This window comes from Notolepis coatsorum (genome assembly GCF_963971535.1).
Source record: "Notolepis coatsorum genome assembly, chromosome: 5".
Taxonomy (NCBI): Eukaryota; Metazoa; Chordata; class Actinopteri; order Aulopiformes; family Paralepididae; genus Notolepis; species Notolepis coatsorum.
Genome location: NC_140169.1, coordinates 58,425,814 through 58,446,251, shown reverse-complemented (window position 1 = coordinate 58,446,251; position 20,438 = coordinate 58,425,814). Strand labels below are relative to the sequence as shown.

The 20,438-nt window shown below is 46.8% G+C and overlaps 1 protein-coding gene across 1 annotated transcript in view; it reads right to left on the bottom strand.

Annotated features, from left to right (window-relative positions):
• The window catches only part of rad51 (RAD51 recombinase), a 38,206-nt gene extending 18,621 nt beyond the window's left edge, over window positions 1-19,585 (bottom strand). The window contains exons 1-4 of the mRNA XM_084314504.1: window positions 19,504-19,585; window positions 14,251-14,363; window positions 4,451-4,588; window positions 421-538 (exon numbers count right to left, since the gene is read on the bottom strand). Coding sequence (XP_084170630.1) covers window positions 421-538; window positions 4,451-4,588; window positions 14,251-14,334 — 340 coding nt within the window. The 5' untranslated portion in view covers window positions 14,335-14,363; window positions 19,504-19,585. The remainder of the gene's footprint in view (window positions 1-420; window positions 539-4,450; window positions 4,589-14,250; window positions 14,364-19,503) is intronic.
• Between the last annotated feature and the right edge of the window lie 853 nt (window positions 19,586-20,438).

Below are 20,438 nucleotides of genomic sequence, written 5' to 3'. Positions count from 1 at the left end.
AACCGCAGTCTTTGTCTGGTATCACTACGCTGACTCCGGGCATGTTCTGACATGCCTGCACTTGTCTTTGAACCTGCCGTTGGGGGCTTGCGCGCTAGCGCCTGGGGGCGCTGTCCAATAGGAGAGCGAATATTACTCTGGTTTGAACGCAGGTAAAGGGATATTCCGTGTATATATATAAATAATATACAAAGTATATCAAACAATAAAGGTAGATTCTCAGTTTAATCTGGCCCTTCACAACACTAATTTTATTTTCAAATTCGAAGCCCATGCCCATCGAACGAAGCTTCGAAGTATTTAAGACAGCCCTACGTAGATGTTCCATTTAGTTCAAACAAATGACGCTTTACTTTGTCTTCGTTCAAACTTGATCTCTGGGGAAAGTGCTGTGATTACGTTACACGGGGGACTACTGACCCTGCAGAAGCTTGTCCAGCTCCTTGGAGCCCGTGGAGATCTGGATGATCTCCGCTCTCCTCTGGTGGAACTCCGTGGCCGTGGTGAAGCCCATGGGCACCAGCTTGGCGGCTTCCGCCTGGAGAGACAGAGACAAATTCATATAATAATATAATACACTTTATTTAATTAATCCAACCCACTTTATTTATAGAGCACATTTAAAAACAACAAAGTTTACGAAAGTGCTGTACAAGTCCCACAACATAAGATTAAAAAAAAAATATTAAAAAAAAAAAAAAAAAAATTTATTCGAAGCTTCGAATTAAAATCGAAGCTCGGCCCCGAAGCTTCGATTGCCAAAAAAAAGCTTCGAAGGTCAGCCCTACTTTGAGGAACATTGTTACTCAGCTGATAGAGTTGTGCCCTTCCTTCCTGATGACTTGTCGTACAGAACTTGTAAGTCGCTTTGGATAAAAGCGTCAGCTAAATGACTAAATGTAAATAAAAAATTTAAACTGTTTGGTAGTGTGGCAGTGAAAGGGTTAAGTTCAACGCCCTGTGCACCAGTTTCAATGTGTTGCAATCTCCCAGTATCTTTTTTTTTTTTTTTTTTTTTTATTATCTTATGTTGTGGGACTTGTACAGCACTTTTATTATTGCAAAACAAAATGATTAAAAGTCAGTACTCAACACACAATGCATAATGAAACTAACAATTAATATGGCATACACTACTACAATACACTTTATTTCTATAGCACCTTTCATACAAGAATTGCAGCTCAAAGTGCTTCACAACAGAAAAAAAAGACAGGCATAAAAAAGACATAAAGTCCGTTTTTCACATTAGGATCTAACATCCCAATAGGCCACCTTGTTTATGGTTAGATTCTATTGCAGTTTTAAAAATAGACAATAATAAAAAAAAAAATTAAAAAAGAGTCAAATAGAATAGACAGAGTAAAATGATGCAACAGTGCAGTGCAATAAAATTGTTCTGGATTACTGTTAAACAGTTTAGAGCCGTCTTTACCTTCCCTGTTTGGTACCCACTTTGACCCTGTGAAGCTCCCTCTCATGGCGCAGCGCAGATTAGGGATATGTCTAGCGATTCATTACTTTTATAGTTGTGTTCAGAATAGAAGTAATTAGTCCTTGATTTCAGAATTTGATGGGAATTTGAAAATATGTTAAGATATGATTTAGTAACCCCCCCCCCCAGGGAGCCTAGCCTTTTGGATCTTGCTCCGTAGACAGGTTTCTCATCAACGTCAGACTCATCCTGAGGGTCAGACTACAATAGATTTGCATTTGTTAGCCATGCTAGTTATGTAAACTATCAATCCATGCCATGGCGTTTTTGTTTGAAACAACTTTTAATCAGGGGAGTGTCATGGTTTCTCCATAGAGCCCTGTTGTACTTTCTTTTAGTGCAGCAGCTCACGCAGGTAGGGGGTAACTCAGTCACGTGATTCAGAGGGTATTGCTGATTGGCTCAAACATGGCATTTTTTTTTATTCTCATCTTTTTCCTCCTCCTTTTTCCGATTTTTCTCCCGTCCCACCGTTAGTCGTTATGCCAATTCCCAACCTCCTTCCTGGTTGTTGCGCACCCCCCCCCCCCCCCCCCCTACTGTTGGTCCGGGAGGCCGGAGACTGTCACATGCTTTCCTCCGACGCGTGTGCAGCCAGCCGGCAGCCAGCCTGGTAGGGCAGATTCTCACCGGGAGAGTGTAACGTGTGGAAGGCCACACTACCTTTCTCCAGATCCTACCCTCGCTGTGCAGGCGCCCCGACCGAACTGTAGGGGTCGCTGTCCACAACGCCCAGGACCCACCCACGGCTTCCCTCCCCCTAACTCAGCCAAACGAGTTAGTATAGCTTACCAACTTACTGCTTACCTCTTACAGAATGACCTCCTAGACCCTAATCAGTCAGGCTTCAGGACTGGTCACTCCACAGAGACAGCCCTCATTGCGGTCACAGAGGCACTTCACTTAGCAAAAGCTAAAGGCCTCTCCTCTGTCCTGATTCTCCTAGATCTATCTGCAGCCTTCGACACAGTCAACCACCAGACCCTCCTCGTGGCCCTCGCAGGAATGGGAGTGGCTGGCTCTGCGCTGACATGGCTGTCATCATACCTCAATGACCGCTCCTACCAAGTGTCATGGAGAGGGACCCTGTCGGCCACCTGCCCTCTGCGGACGGGTGTCCCCCAGGGCTCGGTTTTAGGACCCCTTCTCTTCTCCCTCTACACTAAATCACTGGGTAACATTATCACGTCTCATGGCTTCTCCTACCATAGTTATGCCGACGATACTCAACTCTTCCTCTCCTTCCCTCCCTCAGATATCCACGTCTCTGAGCGGATTTCGGCCTGTCTGTCCGACATCTCCGCCTGGATGACGACCAACCACCTCAAACTGAACCTAAGCAAAACAGAATTGCTCCACCTGCCGACCAAATCCTCCCCCCTGACCGACCTTTCCATCACAGTCGAGAATGCAGCTGTGACCGCGTCCCCGACCGTCAAGAACCTTGGTGTTGTCCTCGACGACCAGTTGAACTTCTCTGCTCACATCGCAGCGACAACCAGAACCTGCCGATTCCTCCTGAGCAACGTCAGAAGGATCCGCCCCTTCCTGACAAAAGAAGCCACCCAACTCCTCGTCCAATCAACAGTCATCTCCCGCCTCGACTACTGCAACGCACTGCTCGCTGGCCTCCCGGCCACTGCCACTAAGCCTCTTCAACTCATTCAGAACGCAGCGGCCCGCCTGATCTCAAACCTACCGAAGTCGGCCCATTTCACCCTAATTCTTAAGGACCTGCACTGGCTCCCCATTGCTGCACGAATCCGCTTCAAGGCCCTCGACCTAACATACCGTGCAGCAAAGGGAACCGCTCCCGCCTACCTCCGGTCAATGGTCTCTAACTACACACCCTCAAGACCCCTACGCTCTGCATCTTCTGGCCGCCTCAGACCTACTCCTATCCAAGCTCCGGGAGGGTCATCAAAGAGAAGTCGCCTATTCTCAGTCCTTGCCCCACAATGGTGGAATGAACTACCCACCCCAGTTAGGACAGCCGAAACACGTCCAATCTTTCGCCGTCAACTAAAGACACACTTCTTCAACCATTATCTGAATTTAAAAAAGAAATATCGAACCCTAACTAACCGTACTGTCAAGCACTTGTCCTAATAAACTAACCTACACTGTAGCACTCAACACTTTGATGAACATTGTTGCTCAGCTGATAAGAGTTGTGCCCTTCCTGATGGCTTGTCGTACAGAACTTGTAAGTCGCTTTGGATAAAAGCGTCAGCTAAATGACTAAATGTAAATGTAAATGTATAGCGATCAGCCCAAGCCAAGGCAATGCGGACTCTCCGGGAGTCGAGACCGCAGCCTCTTGCATTGGTGACGAGCACAATCTCCGCTACGCCACCTGACCGCCCAAACATGGCATGTTTATAAACAAGAAACCCATCTATAAAACAGTGACAGATCTGACCGTCATCTCCTACCAGAATCTTATCAGCCTTGGCCTCACTGATCCTTGATGTTGAGGATCTCCTACCAGAATCTTTTAAGCAAGACCTCAAGACCCCTACGCTCTGCATCTTCTGGCCGTCTCAGACCTACTCCTATCCGAGCTCCGGGAGGGTCATCAAGGAGAACCTGCCTTTTCTCAGTCCTTGCCCCATAATGGTGGAATGAACTACTACCCACCCCAGTTAGGACAGCCGAAACCCGTCCAATCTTTCGCTGTCGACTAAAGACGCACTTCTTCAAACCATTATCTGAAATAAAAAAATAAAAAAATCTAACCCTAACTAACCTTACTGTCATGCACTTGTCCTAATAAACTAACCTACACTGTAGCACTCAACACTTTGATGAACATTGTTACTCAGCTGATAGAGTTGTGCCCTTCCTGATGACTTGTCGTACAGAACTTTGGATAAAAGCGTTCAGCTAAATGACTAAATGTAAATGTAATAAGCTTTAGCCTCACTGATGCCCTTGATGTTGAGGATCTCCTACCATAATCTTATCAGCCTTGGCCTCACTGATGCCCTTGATGTTGAGGATCTCCTTCTTGGGGGCGTACGTCACGGCCTCGATGGTGTGGAACCCTGCGTCCTCCAGCTTCTTGAGGTCACTGGCACTGATGCCGCATTGCTGTAAAGGAGAGACATCAGCAATGAGTCACCCAGCCAGACAGACACATCACCATTGTAGAAGCAGAAACCGACTTGGTGGATTTGTATTGCTAGAATATTAGAATTCATATCGTTTAGACTAGAGGTTATTTATGTTTGAACACTAGGGGGCACACCACCTCCATTATAGCACCTCCTCTATAAGTAACCTAGTTGATTACTGTAATTTCATGCACCTGTTATGGAGATTCGTTTTTTTCCTACCTGTTTCACTGTTTGGAACTGACAAATAGAGCAATTGACAACTGTTCTGATTTAACCTTTCATTCACTATTGTTACAAAGGATCAGATTAAACCGAATATATATATTTATTTATTGATATATATTGCATAGTATTTGTATATCGTTTGATATCCCCTGTATATTCCTTGTACATATACACGGAATATCCCTTTAGCCCAGACCATAATATTCCATTCTCCTATTGGACAGCGGTCCACCGGCGCCAGAGACCGGCCTCCGGAGCCAGGTTCAAAGTCACCGTCAAGATGTGTCTGGACATGCCGGGCCTTGCCCAGGGATACGCGACAGAAGTGAGAGTGGAACTAGTTTTGTTCACTGTGCGTATAAATACGGCGCAGGTGAATGTAGAAGCCCCTTACCTTCCTTAGCATGTTACCGATAAGTTGAAGCCTCACCCACGATACAACGTGCGGTGAAGTATGGCCTGTTTGGCCCAGAATAGAGCATCGAGACCGCATGCGAATTAATAACTGAATTGTCAGAGTTTGGCGCTATACCGTCGAGTGCGACATATTTCTATTAAGTCTTTAATAGTCTATTTGTGTATAGTGTATCGTGCGGTTAGAATTCTATAGTGACCAGCATCTCCCACGCTTTCTCGTATTAGCTAGAGTTCTTATCCAGGCTGGGCCGACCGCATGGCGCTTTCACCCGAGGAGACCTAGGCGAGAACCGTATGGACATGTACACTGGATTAATCTACCCGACGACTGCATAGCCCTTTGCGGCTGGAATATATTTGCTTTGGTCCTGTGATTTATGGAGCGGAGAACCAGCCAACGCTGCACGTGTTGGATTTACCCCGAGAGGAGTCAAGTCGAGTCGGCGCCCAGAGAGCCTGAGGTCGACTAGCTTTCTTCCCTGTGGAGCTACAGTCTACAAGAGAACCAAGCTGTATTCATCTGTGGATCAAGAGGCTACTGCACCGGCTTCTGTACCTGAAGTCTCCCTAGTCATCGTTGACCAGACGTCCTACTACCGACAGATCTTCTACCCCCCCTGCTGGCTTACAACCAGTGGGAACCCCTTCCAGTATCTTCCGCTATATTACCAGTGTACCATAGATATAATTCCCTAAGATTCAGGTTGTATAATTACCTCCTGCGTAACCAGAGAATGGACATTCGTTGTTGATTTGCCTACGCATACTCCTTTGCCTTACAAGTGCATTCAAAGAATAATGTAAAGTATCCTATGTACCTTTTGCTCCATTAAATACTTGATTAATACCTTTGACTGGAACCGATTTCATTGTGGGAAGTGTTCATCATATTCATATATCGTGTACTGAATGGCCAGTAATTAAAGTACATAAAGCGGTAGTGGTTTAATGATACCATACTTATCAATACAGTCAGGGAATTGTACCCCTCAGTTACAATTGGTCCTTCGAGCCGGAGGGTAACTAGTGTAATATTAATATAGCGGTATTAATATTGACATGGCCTATGATGAACACTCCACAAAACGGTTCTCCTAAAGTAGATCGCCCGCAGCGTAGACGGCAGACACCTCAGTACTTAGAGGATTACGTTGCCAGTATACTACCTAGCCTTCTACAGACGGTAAACGCGGAAAAAGTAGATAGTAAAATTATGTCCGACCCTATCGCCCAGGCTACCCCGCCAATAGAGGCCCTAGTGGGTTCTAACGTAACTGACCAAGCTCACGGTAGGGACCAGGAGGGACCCGACACGACTTTACCCCCCGCCAAGACCGAAGAAGTAGTCCCCGGAGAGTTCCAGGATAAAGACAGCTCTCCAGGGATGGAACCCGACCCACCACAAGAAGAGACGCGCACCCAGGAGATGGATCTCCTCGGTACGCGACAGGAGAACGGATCTCCATCGAGTACTGCCGGGAGCCGATCGCCTCGACCGGCGTCTTCCCCCAGCGAGGCGGACAAGATGCTGGCGCAGGCACTCATCGCCACCCTGGCAGCCTCCACCGAACGCGATCGACTTCAAGCGCAACAGACGCGCGAGCGCGAACATTTTGCAGCCGAGCGAGAGCGCTTCCAGGCGCAACAAAGGAGTGAAGACGACCGCATAAGACTGGAGACCAGACGCCTTCAGACGGAAGAGAACATTGAAAGAAGCCGCGCCGATGCACAGCACGCCGCCGCCAATGCACAGCGCGACGTCGCAAATGCACAGCTCTACGCCGCCCATGCCAGCGCCAATGCCCAGCGCGACGCCGCCAACGCACAGCGCGACGCCGCCCAGGCCAGCGCCAATGCCCAGCGCGACGCCGCCAACGCACAGCGCGACGCCGCCCAGGCCAGCGCCAATGCGCAGCGCGACGCCGCCAATGCCCAGCGCGAAGCAGCGCGCGACGCAGCCCATGCCCAGCGCGAGGGAGAGCACGACCGGCTGCAGGCGGAGCTGATGGACAAATTGGTTGCCATGGCGACACCCCCTCTCTCCGCACGGAGCTCCCGGAGATCGTCACGACAAGGGTCTAGGACGCATTCCCCTACCCGACCAAGCGACCCGGGACCCCGCCAACAGGAGGATCCTGTCCACGTCTCCGAATCCCCTTCCCGGCCGGTCCATACGAGACCCAGCAACAGGGAAGAACCGGACCACGCCGAGAGACTGAACAGAAGACTCCAGGTCCTAGCAGAGGAAGAGGAGGAGGAAGAGGAGGAATGTCAAGCCGACCAGCAGCAACGTGCTCTGGACCAGGAGGCCCAGTACAGCCCCGACCAGCAGCAACGTACTCTGGACCAGGAGGTCCAGTACAGCCCAGACGTCAGCCCAGAGGCACTGCGCTACAAACCCCCGACTCAACTCACGGGTGAGTTTGACGCACCGCCAGCCCAGAGGAACAGCACCTGGGTACCCGGCCCTTGGTACCCACCAAGTACCAGCCCAAGACGACACGTAAGAGGAGACTCGCCTAGGAGGCCTCTCCCCCAACGCTCACCGATGTGCCAGTCATCCATGGCATCGTACCTTGGCACACCGACGTTCCCGGACTTCACACATGAGAACAGAGCACAGTACACAGAGCTACGAATGTGCTTAGAGACAATGATGTCCGATGTAGTTGATGAACCGTACAAATATGCTATCCTACTGAAGCACCTCAAGGTGCCCCGAGCGCACAATATAGCGCTGGCCTATGCCACCTCTACTACCCCATACACCGCGGCTCTAGCAGCACTCGACCAAAGATATGGACGCATATGGGACTACGTAATACAAGAGATAAGGCATATTGACCGCCTACCCCCAGACAATCGCTCACTAGATGACCTGTCTATCAAGGTACAATCCCTGGTAGGGATGCTGGGGGCGCAAAGAGAAAAGGGTATGCACGAACTGTACGCGAACTCTAATGTCGAGAGGATTTTAGAGAAGCTTCCGCCCGCCCGACAAGAGCGTTTCAGGCGGCAAAGAGACCACCGTGATCCTAACGGTCCCGAGCCATCCCTCCTAGACCTAGCCGACTTCCTGGCGAGAGAAGTCAACAGCCTACGGTTGGATACGTTCATGCGGAGCACACCAAGCTCCAGAGAGGGACCTAGGGGAGCAAACGATGGCCGCAGATTGGTGACCGCCATGCACCAATCAGAATCAGTACCGAGCAGCAAGAACCACAGTACCCCCTCGACGAAAGAGGACCAGTGGAAGATTGAGTGCCAGTACTGTGAGGGAGAACATCGGCTGTATCAGTGCGAAGATTTCAAGAAGCTGACCACGGATGATGTGAGTCAGTGGGTCAAGGACCACCGCCGCTGCTTCCGCTGCGCGCGCAGCCACCTAGCAGCTGAGTGCCGCTTGAAAAAGAAGTGCAGCAGGTGCGGTGGCACCCACTTGGAGGTCCTGCATGACATCAACAGGCGTCAGCCAGGACAACAGAGTGGGCCCGTCGCGGTAATGTACCATGCCGAGGCGGTGGCACCAGCACCAGAGTTCCACCAGACCGCTCCCTGGTGTCCCGACTGCTACAGCAGACACTGGGAGTCGCGGTGCGACTCGCACCATATAGATTCTATGTCACCACCAACAGGAGTGCTCCACATTGACCAGCATAGCGGGACCCCCCGAGTGCTCCTCAAAGTGGTCAGAGTGCTCCTGAGCTACGAGGACAAGGTCCTGGACACTTACGCCGTCCTGGACGATGGGTCTGAAAAGACTCTCCTCCTCGCTTCCGCAGCAGCCCAGTTGGGCCTGCGGGGTGTCAAAGATACCATGACCATACGCACCATCAGAAGGGACCAGAAGACCATAAAAGGTGAAAAGGTCTCCTTCAAGATAGCAGCGGTGGACCAGCCCGAGAAGCAGTATAATATAACCAACGTCTTCACCAGCCACGACATAGGCCTGTCCCAGTACACCTACCCCATCCCACAGCTGATGGAGAAGTATGTGCACCTACGTCAACTACCTATACCGCTTATCGACGGCGCCACACCGACCCTGCTCATCGGCTCCGACCACGCGGACCTCATTCTCCCAATTGAGGCGGCCCACATCGGACCCAAAGGATGCCCAGTCGCGGTTCAGACCCGACTGGGATGGACGCTCCAGGGCCCCCTCTACGGACTTGACAGTCAACCCACGTCTACACGCTGCCTACACACAAAGGCGAGCGACACCGGCCACTCCCTCGTACAGCAGAGGCTATTGACATTAAGCGAGAGGCCCGTGAGAGAACCGTGGGCACCAGAGGGAGTTCGGAACTCCACCCCCCTCAGCTGCGATTCAGACGTAGCTGACCTCGAACCCAGCACCCCAAGCGACTCCTTGACGGGGCGGCCGGGACCGGCCCCTCCTCAGACGGGGTACAGAGCAAACAAGAGAAACAGACGGAGGAGGAGGAGGCACAGCCAAGCACAGATCAAAGCAGTCTCAGGCCCGCTTCCTCCTAAGCCCCCCTTCATCCCGTCCAATCGTCATGACCATAGACCAGTCACTACCCCGAGCTGCGTGGCCGGCCGGCCGCGTAAGCAAAGTGACCACTGGTGCCGACGGAAAGGTCAGAGTGGCAGAAGTGCTCGGCCAAGGGCGGACATACAACCGACCCGTGGCGAGGCTGATAGAGTCGCCAAGGCTCCCCGACTCGCTTAATGACGACCATGACCCATGACTTTGTGAACTGCCCGACCCCTCACAACAGACATTGAGTAGAGGACAGTGCGGTTAATCTGTCTCTGCTTAGCTAATTAGGTGGGACTAATTAGGGGTGCGGCTGTTACAAAGGATCAGATTAAACCGAATATATATATTTATTTATTGATATATATTGCATAGTATTTGTATATCGTTTGATATCCCCTGTATATTCCTTGTACATATACACGGAATATCCCTTTAGCCCAGACCATAATATTCCATTCTCCTATTGGACAGCGGTCCACCGGCGCCAGAGACCGGCCTCCGGAGCCAGGTTCAAAGTCACCGTCAAGATGTGTCTGGACATGCCCGGCCTTGCCCAGGGATACGCGACAGAAGTGAGAGTGGAACTAGTTTTGTTCACCGTGCGTATAAATACGGCGCAGGTGAATGTAGAAGCCCCTTACCTTCCTTAGCATGTTACCGATAAGTTGAAGCCTCACCCACGATACAACGTGCGGTGAAGTATGGCCTGTTTGGCCCAGAATAGAGCATCGAGACCGCGTGCGAATTAATAACTGAATTGTCAGAGTTTGGCGCTATACCGTCGAGTGCGACATATTTCTATTAAGTCTTTAATAGTCTATTTGTGTATAGTGTATCGTGCGGTTAGAATTCTATAGTGACCAGCATCTCCCACGCTTTCTCGTATTAGCTAGAGTTCTTATCCAGGCTGGGCCGACCGCATGGCGCTTTCACCCGAGGAGACCTAGGCGAGAACCGTATGGACATGTACACTGGATTAATCTACCCGACGACTGCATAGCCCTTTGCGGCTGGAATATATTTGCTTTGGTCCTGTGATTTATGGAGCGGAGAACCAGCCAACGCTGCACGTGTTGGATTTACCCCGAGAGGAGTCAAGTCGAGTCGGCGCCCAGAGAGCCTGAGGTCGACTAGCTTTCTTCCCTGTGGAGCTACAGTCTACAAGAGAACCAAGCTGTATTCGTCTGTGGATCAAGAGGCTACTGCACCGGCTTCTGTACCTGAAGTCTCCCTAGTCATCGTTGACCAGACGTCCTACTACCGACAGATCTTCTACCCCCCCTGCTGGCTTACAACCAGTGGGAACCCCTTCCAGTATCTTCCGCTATATTACCAGTGTACCATAGATATAATTCCCTAAGATTCAGGTTGTATAATTACCTCCTGCGTAACCAGAGAATGGACATTCGTTGTTGATTTGCCTATGCATACTCCTTTGCCTTACAAGTGCATTCAAAGAATAATGTAAAGTATCCTATGTACCTTTTGCTCCATTAAATACTTGATTAATACCTTTGACTGGAACCGAATTCATTGTGGGAAGTGTTCATCATATTCATATATCGTGTACTGTATGGCCAGTAATTAAAGTACATAAAGCGGTAGTGGTTTAATGATACCATACTTATCAATACAGTCAGGGAATTGTACCCCTCAGTTACAACTATCATTCACTTTTGGACAATAAAACCCTGCAAACTGTATCAGCCGCAACTTGGACATTCTTCTATATTTACATCACAAACTTTGTTACTGAGTAGAGAACTAATTATGGGTGCATCGTGACGCCTGTCAGCACATTCGGGGAGTGACAGTCGGCCACTACAAAGTAGGAAAAACTCCTCACGAAAGAAGGACATGCGAGTATTAGGGCTGTCCCTAACCTCGTTCCCAGCTTTATCTCGAGAGATAAAGCCTGGTAAAGCACTACGGCCGAAAGTGGGAATCAGGTAGGAAGTCCCGCCCCTGAAATCACGACACGGTGCTCATGAAAATGTATTCCCCCCAGAAACAACCTTGTTATCGCTTCCCTCGACAGGCTGACAGACCTGCTTGTTGTTTGTTTCGCTGGGGACTATAAACAGATCAGGGGGTGCCCGGAAACCGGAAAGCCTGTAGCCGGTATTTCTGTATTTCCGATTCACATTTTAGGAGGCATAGCTTTACCAGCCTAGGGCTGTCCCCGACTAAGGATTTGGATGGTCAACTATGATTGGCCAACATTTGCCGTTAGTCGACTATTGGTCGACTCATTTTTTTTATTTAATATATATATTTTTTTATTATTCCATTTGGGCTGTGGGGGTGCTTAATGTCTGAAGGAGTCGACTGAAGGCTTCTTGTCCTCTGCAAAAGAGGCAGTTAGGCTCTGGTATGCGTGCCATTAGCGTTAGCCACGCTTCTAGACCTCTTTTCTTTTGGAAAGAATGATGAAAAAAATTATATATTTTTTTTATTTCTTTTTTTACTATTCGACTAAGAGGTTGGTTAGTCGACTACGGCTCCTTTCGACCGATTAGTCGACTAATCGACTAATAGGGGTCAGCCCTAGTGAGTATAAAGTTGGACAACCTCCCTCACCAAAGAAAACCAGAGGTAAGAAGATTTATGAATAACACCTCTGTTGATGAAGACCTGGATAAAGGATTTGAAGGACGTGAAGAGCCAAATGGCCTACCGCGATGGGGAATTGTTTGGTGGACGCTGCTGTATTTATGAATGAAATAGGAAATATACCAGACCAAATCCCATATAACGCTTATATTCAAGATGCTATCAAATGGGAACGTATTGATGAAAAAATTATTTCTTTAAGCCATTTTGAAGGGACGGTTTATAGTGTCAATTGACAATGAGAATGGACAGATAGCAATAATATAAAGTATAGATTTAGCTCTACAAACAGCCTCACACACAATGAAAGTTTATTATGAAATGCTGGCCGTATAGTGAGATTAGACCGATCCAAATGGCCATGAATGTGTTAAAGAAGACGTGTCCGGCCCATGGGGACATTAATGTGCGTTGTCGGGCCTTACAAATAAATTTGATTTGATTTGTGAACAGTAACAGTAACGTCAGGTCAACAGTCAGGTCCAGGGGTATATTTATATATCCATGGCCACCATATTTATGGGGTAGCAGCCTAAACAGTGAAATTATGATAGTGTTCCCCGGAGATCCATCTGCAATGTGCGATATCTTCAAATAGTCAGGAACATAATGCAACAACAAAACCAACATGTCATCTAGGGCTGACCTTCGAAGCTTTTTTTGGCAATCGAAGCTTCGGGGCCGAGCTTCGATTTTAATTCGAAGCTTCGAAAAAAAATTAATTTTTTTTTTTTTTTTTTTTTTATCTTATGTTGTGGAACTTGTACAGCACTTTCGTAAACGTTGTTTTTAAATGTGCTCTATAAATAAAGTGGGTTGGATTAATTAATTAAGTAGCCCCTTTCGTGACTGACGCATCCAACAAGGTTTCACTCGGCTGTGTGATTTAATTCAAGGTGGATCGCTGTTGTCGTTTGAACAACTTCAGATTTCATGGGAACTACCAATCCCCCAAATCAAGAATGTTTAAGATGAATGAAGTAAGATTTTGATTATTTGAAATATGGCGCCTGTGTAGACTAAACTATGCACAGAATTATGTCAGTCTACAAGGTCCGGATTCTACATGGTCCGGCAATGTAGACCTTGTAGACTCCACTACAGACCAATTATCAGTGAATGTTCATGCATTTTTAAGAAGGGCAACTTCCACAAAAAAACAAAGAACTCACCAAAACATCTCAGTAGCACCTTATCTAAATGTTATATTTCATATATGGAGATTCATATTTATTTATGTATTGCATGCATTTCTACATTTTATTTCCTATTTTGTTTATTCATCCCAGTATCTTTCTTTCTTATGTGTGGAATTCTACAAGGTGCGCGCACACACACACACACACACACACCTACACACACACCTACACACACACCTACACACACACACACACACACACACACACTTACATTTAGTAATTTAGCTGACGCTTTTATCCAAAGCGACTTACAAGTTCTGTACGACAAGACAGCAAGAAGGGTACAACTCTATCAGCTGAGTAACAATGTTCATCAAAGTGTTGCGTGTTACAGTGTAGGTTAGTTTATTAGGACAAGTGCATGACAGTAAGGTTAGTCACGGTTAGATTTTTTTTTTTTTTTTTATCATTTCAGATAATGGTTGAAGAAGTGAGTCTTTAGTCGACGGCGAAAGATTGGACGGGATTCGGCTGTCCTAACTGGGATGGGTAGTTCACACACACACACACACACACATCGAAGTAAAAAAAAAAAAAAAAAAAAAAAAAAAAATTATTTTTTTAAACTTCGATTTTTTTTTAATGTTCGAAGCTTGTGCCATCGAATCGAACGTTCGAAGCTTCGAAGCATTTAAGACAGCCCTAATGTCATCATGACATGAACACAATACATACCTCCAGTTTTTTCAGAGGCTGAGGTCCAAAGCTCTCCTCCTCCTCCACCTCTGCCTCCACCCTGGCCTCACTTCTCATGGCCATAGTCTAGCAGTGGAAGATTACACCCAACACTGGAAAAGGAAGGCATGAGAAACATTAAAAGGTGCTGTTAAAATAAGTGGTCTACATGTTCAAATAATAGCTCTACACTCAGACAGCCACCCATCACTGATATAGTGTGTCTGGTCAGTAACATGGGTCTCCCAGTCCCTCCAGTCTGCAGTAAACAGCCATCACTGATACAGTGTCTGGTCAGTAACATGGGTCTCCCAGTCCCTCCACTCTGCAGCAGTAAAGAGAAAATACATTTTCTGGTATCCTGTTCCCACTTTATCCAATCAGGAGAGAGAACTCCACACCGATGACAAAAATAAGAAATTAAAACTAGTTTTTGAAACAAGTCAAATTATCTGCCAGTGCAGTAAACAAATTTGGCTTGCCAAGATTGGATAAATGGGAAGGGATACCAGAAAATCGATTTTGTGTTTACTGCAGAGCAGGCGGGACTGGGAGACCCAATGTTATTGACCAAACACTCTATATCAGTGATGGCTGTCGGAATGTGGAACTATTTAACACTTATTTAAACGAAAATATACCACTTACAGCACCATTAATATCTTAGTAAGAAGTTACACTGGGGTAATTTGATAAAACGTCAGAACTGGAGGTGGGGAGAACGCCAAGTAGGCTGCCGTTACAGCCACAAACTAAAGCCAGCAAGCTAGTAATCCAGTCTGTAACAATGTGAATTCACAATAACAAAGAAGTCAAATATAACGTTAATCGTTAGTCAGTCAACGAGACCTCACCCCTGCCCACTTTGACAACCTAGGATGGCTTAGAGTAGACGACAGAGTACAGCAACTTGCAATGGGCCTGGTCTACAAGATACACTATACGACTAAGGTACCCATGTACATGTCAAAATACTTCCCAAAGGTCAGTGAATACCACAACCACAACACCAGAGGAAGCTCCACAAACGAGATTCGGCTCAAACAAGGGACTAAACACGTTTCGCAATTATGCCACATCAATGTGGAACGCCCTACCCACAGCTGTAAAGGAATGTGAATCCCTACCCACATTCAAAACTGCTCTAAAAGAGCACCTACGGGAGACTGCAATTCGAAACTGGCCACCGTAAATGTCCAAACCCCCCCACCCCCTCCTAATAGACAGTCTCCTCCCCTCCGTATGTATATATTCTCTCCCCACCGCATGTATATTTCTCTCCCACCCACCCACCCCCTCCAAATGTACAGTCTTCACCCCACCGTATGTATATTTCTCTCCCACCGACCCACCCCCTCCTAATGTACATCCCCTCCCCATCATATGTATATACTCTGTCAGGATCTATGGGTAACAGTACTGTATATTTGAATATCGTATATGTCACAAATGTATCAGTACTAAATACTAAATACTAAAATAAATGGTAAGGCAAACATACTGTGCTTCTCAGAAACTAAGCTTGACGATTCTGTAAAAGATCCAGAGATAGAGATTGAGAACTACTCAATAATCAGGAATGATAGGAACAAACATGGAGGTGGTGTCTGTATGTACATACACAAAGACACCAAATTCATCAACAGAAATGACCTGAATCATAAATCAATTGAAACTGTATGGGTGGAAAATGGAAATCCTATTCGAAAGGGCGAAATCCCTACTGGTTGGCACAGTCTACAGGCCGCCAGATCATAGTGGCTTTTATGATACACTGGATGGGTGTTTAGCTGGAGTTGAGCATGTAGACAAAATTCTTATTGGAGACTGGAACAGGGATATGCAACGAAAAGATGCACCCGTCTTCAAGTCATTCAGTAGGTTTTGTGATCTGCACGGCCTCAGCCAGCTAATCACCCAACCCACACGTGTATGTGAATCAACTCAGACTACCATTGACCTCATTCTGACCTCAGACAAGTCCAAGATCTCCAATAAAGGGGTTATAGCATGCGGGTTAAGTGATCATTATATGATATTCTGTACCCGCAAAAAACTAAAACAAAAGGCTGGCTGCCACAAAACAGTCACATCTAGAGACCTCAAAACCTACTCTAGCGAGGCCTTCAACCTTGAACTGGAGAGTCTGGACTGGTCAGATGAACTCAATGGCACACTGGTTGAAGAAACATGGCTTGGTTTCAAAACCAAATTCTCAACAATACTAAACGACATGGCCCCCCTAAGAACCACCAGGGTAAAAAATTGCGCTGAGCCGTGGATGCACTCCGAAATATTGGCCGCTATGAAAACCAGAGACAAAAAATGCTCTGAGTTTCGTAAAATACAGTCAAAGCTTACTAAAAGCACGAGCAGTGAACTCCAAGCCCACGTGACTGAACTCAAACTAGAAAGAAACAGACTAAGAAACGACGTAAACTCCATGATAAAAACTGCAAAAAAGAATTTCATCAATGACAAAACTGAGGAAAACAAAAACAAACCACGTGAACTTTGGAAATTACTCAATAATCAACTAGGATGCAGTAAAAAACTTAAAACCCGATTCTCAAACATAAACATAAAAACGGACAACACGCTCATCACAGACAAGCTGGATGTAGCCAATTAGTTAAACATTTTCTTCACAAACATAGCCACAACACTGGTAAACAAACTACCCTCCCACTCAGGGCTTTATGGGGTAGAACACATAGTAGCTTACTACAAAAACCTAGGGGTCCGCAAGGACGACTTCAAGCTGGAAATGGTAACAACAGATGAGGTACTCAATAAACTGAGCGCCCTCCAACCTAACAAGGCCACTGGCCATGACAACATCCCCTCCAAATTCCTCAGAGACTCAGTAGCCGCCATCACCCCAATCATCACACACATAATAAACCTCTCCATAAAACAGGGACACGTCCCCAAGGACTTCAAAATTGCGAGGGTGACCCCTCTGCACAAAAAGGGCAGCAAATTAGACCCAGGCAACTACCGCCCTGTTTCTATTCTCACCTCCATCTCGAAAGTCATGGAAAAAATTGTCTACGAACAGGTCGAAAAGTACCTAGCGGAAAAAAATCTAATCTACGTATTCCAATCTGGCTTCAGAACATCCCACTCCACTGACACATGCCTTCTCTACTTGAACGACCACATCAAACAAGAGGTGGACGCGGGCAAATACTGCGGCATGGTCATGCTGGACCTACAAAAGGCCTTCGACACTGTCAATCACACCATTCTGATTGACAAGCTAAAAGCAATTGGTTTTGATAGTTTATCAGTGAGCTGGATGCAATCCTACCTTGAGGGGAGGGAACAGATGGTGGAGGTAAACGGTACCCTATCCCCCCCCCCTCACAGTGAGCTGTGGTGTTCCACAAGGAAGCATACTAGGACCGCTACTGTTCCTAATTTATGCAAATGACATGTCGTCAGCTTGTGACTGCAACTTGTTCCTGTTTGCGGACGACTCAGCCCTGCTGGTCTCTGACAAGAACAAGTTACAGGTTGAAAAAACCCTCAGCTCGGAACTAGGCAGAATCTGCATATGGCTCGCTGATAACAAACTATCATTACACATGGGCAAAACAGAGTCCATTCTCTTCGGTTCAAATAACAAACTCAGCAAGACCGACGGCTTCTCAGTTACAGTGGGTGACACTGACAATATTGTCACAAGGAAAGATGAAATTACCTACCTGGGTTCCATCCTAGAGGCTAATCTCTCCTGTGACAAAATGGCATCCAATGTAATAAAAAAAGTCAACCAACGAACTCGATTCTTGTACCGGATCTCCTCTCTGGTAAACAAGAATACCCTGAAGACTCTGGCAGGAGCACTCATTCAGGGGTACTACGACTATGCTTGCACCTCATGGTACCAAAGCACCTCAAAGGCGCTAAAAACAAAATTACAAACATCTCAAAACAAACTGGTCAGACTACTGCTTGACCTTACTCCTAGAACCCACCTCACCCCTGCCCACTTTGACAACCTAGGATGGCTTAGAGTAGACGACAGAGTACAGCAACTTGCAATGGGCCTGGTCTACAAGATACACTACACGACCAAGGTACCCATGTACATATCAAAATACTTCCCAAAGGTCAGTGAATACCACGATCACAACACCAGAGGGAGCTCCACAAATCATGTTAAACCCAGATTCGGCTCAAATAAGGGACTAAACACGTTTCGCAATTATGCCACATCAATGTGGAACGCCCTACCCAAAGCTGTAAAGGAATGTGGATCACTACCCACTTTCAAAACCTCTCTCAAGGGACACCTACGGGAGACTGCAATTCAACACTGGCCCCTGTAAATATCCTAACCCAACCCCCTCCAATGTACAGTCATTTACCTAGTATGGTTGTCAATAGTCCAATGTACAATTTTGTTTGTTTGTACAGTGTCTCCTCCCCCCCCCCCCCCCTCAATGTACAGTTTTGCTTGTTTATACAGTGTGCCCCCCCCCCCCCCCAACCACCTCCAATGTAAATTACCCAGTATGGTTGTCAATATCCCAATGTACCCAACCTCCTCCAATGTACAGTTTCTACGTCAAATGTATATACTCCCTTTTCTTGACTCCTTCTGTATCACAAACACTACTGTATTTGCAAATCTGGTATGTCATAAATGTATAGATGTAGCAGTACTGACTATCTGTATGTCATGTATGTCATATATGTCCTGATGAATTGAAAATGGGGGACCCTGATGTAAACAAGACGAAAGTCTTTCTCTGGTCTGCATCCCCTTAACAATTGTGTGTATTGAGCTGTACTGTATTGTACCCATTCTGCAATCTGTTAATAAAGTTTTCAATCAATCAATCAAAACCTATATGTCCCTATGCCATAAATGTCATGTATGTTGTGTATGTCATAAATGTCACTATGAATTGAAAATGGGGGACCCTGATGTAAACAAGACAAACGTCTTTCTCAGGTCTGCATCCCCTTAACAATTGTGTGTATTGAGCCGTACTGTATTGTACCCATTCTGCAATGCGTTAAATACAGTTTTAATTCATTCACACAGCTAGTTAGCTAATAGCATCACATAAACCGTTAGCTAAAGCTAGCTAGCGTCATTATTGCAGGTTCAAACTAGAGACGCAGTCAGTTGCACGACGACACATAGCATCTACCTCGGTTAATAGTTTTCAATCAACAATAATTGTGAAATAAACGTATATGGGTCAGGGTTTATAAATGGTAATGTCACCTAACTACCTTTCCGTATTGTTGTTGTTGTTGCCTCCTTCGAGTCTGCTGCCTGGTAGTCAGATCGTCAAAAGTCCCGCGTACGGTACTTCTTCCGCGTTGTGCGTGATGACGTAACACGCTGCAACGTCCCTGCGTCCTGGTGGCGTGTATATTTTCCGCGTGATTTCTTTCCGTAGCCTATGTTTGCGGAGACGCTCTCTGATTGGTTTAGCGCCGAAAGGTCTCTTCCGCCTTGTACATATTCTCTGCTTCAAAGTGGTTACTGGTTATGCTTTGGCCCTCTTTCGAAGTGGGTTATGCTTAGAGTTAGGGTTAAGGTTAGGGTTAGGGTTAGGGAACAACATCAATTGTTGTTGAATATGCGGAAGAGACCCTTCTGCGCTAAACCAATCAGAGAGGGTCTTCGCTGTACGCGGCTAGCCAATCAGAGAGCGTCTCCGCAAACATAGGCTACGGGGGGAAAACACGCATATTTTCCCTAACGGAGTTGCACTTCCGCGTTCGGTTTGCGCGACCTGATTGGCCACTGACGTTTTTTTCAGCGTCAATCACGTTACTCCTAACAATCGCACCAGCAGGCTGTTACCCTAACCCTAACCGTAACCAACTAACCCTAACCTTAACCAACTAACCCTAACCCTAACCCTAACCTTAACCAACTAACCCTGAATTTCCTGAATTTCCCCAAGGGGATCAATAAAGGAATATCTTATCTTAACCCTAACCTTAACCAACTAACCCTGAATTTCCTGAATTTCCCCAAGGGGATCAATAAAGGAATATCTTATCTTAACCCTAACCCTAACCTTAACCAACTAACCCTAACCCTAACCTTAACCAACTTCGAAAGAGAGCGACTTCGAAAGAGTCGCCAAGCTTAACCAGTTTGTTAGGAGTAACGCGATTGGCGCTGAGAAAAACGTCAGTGGCCAATCAGATCG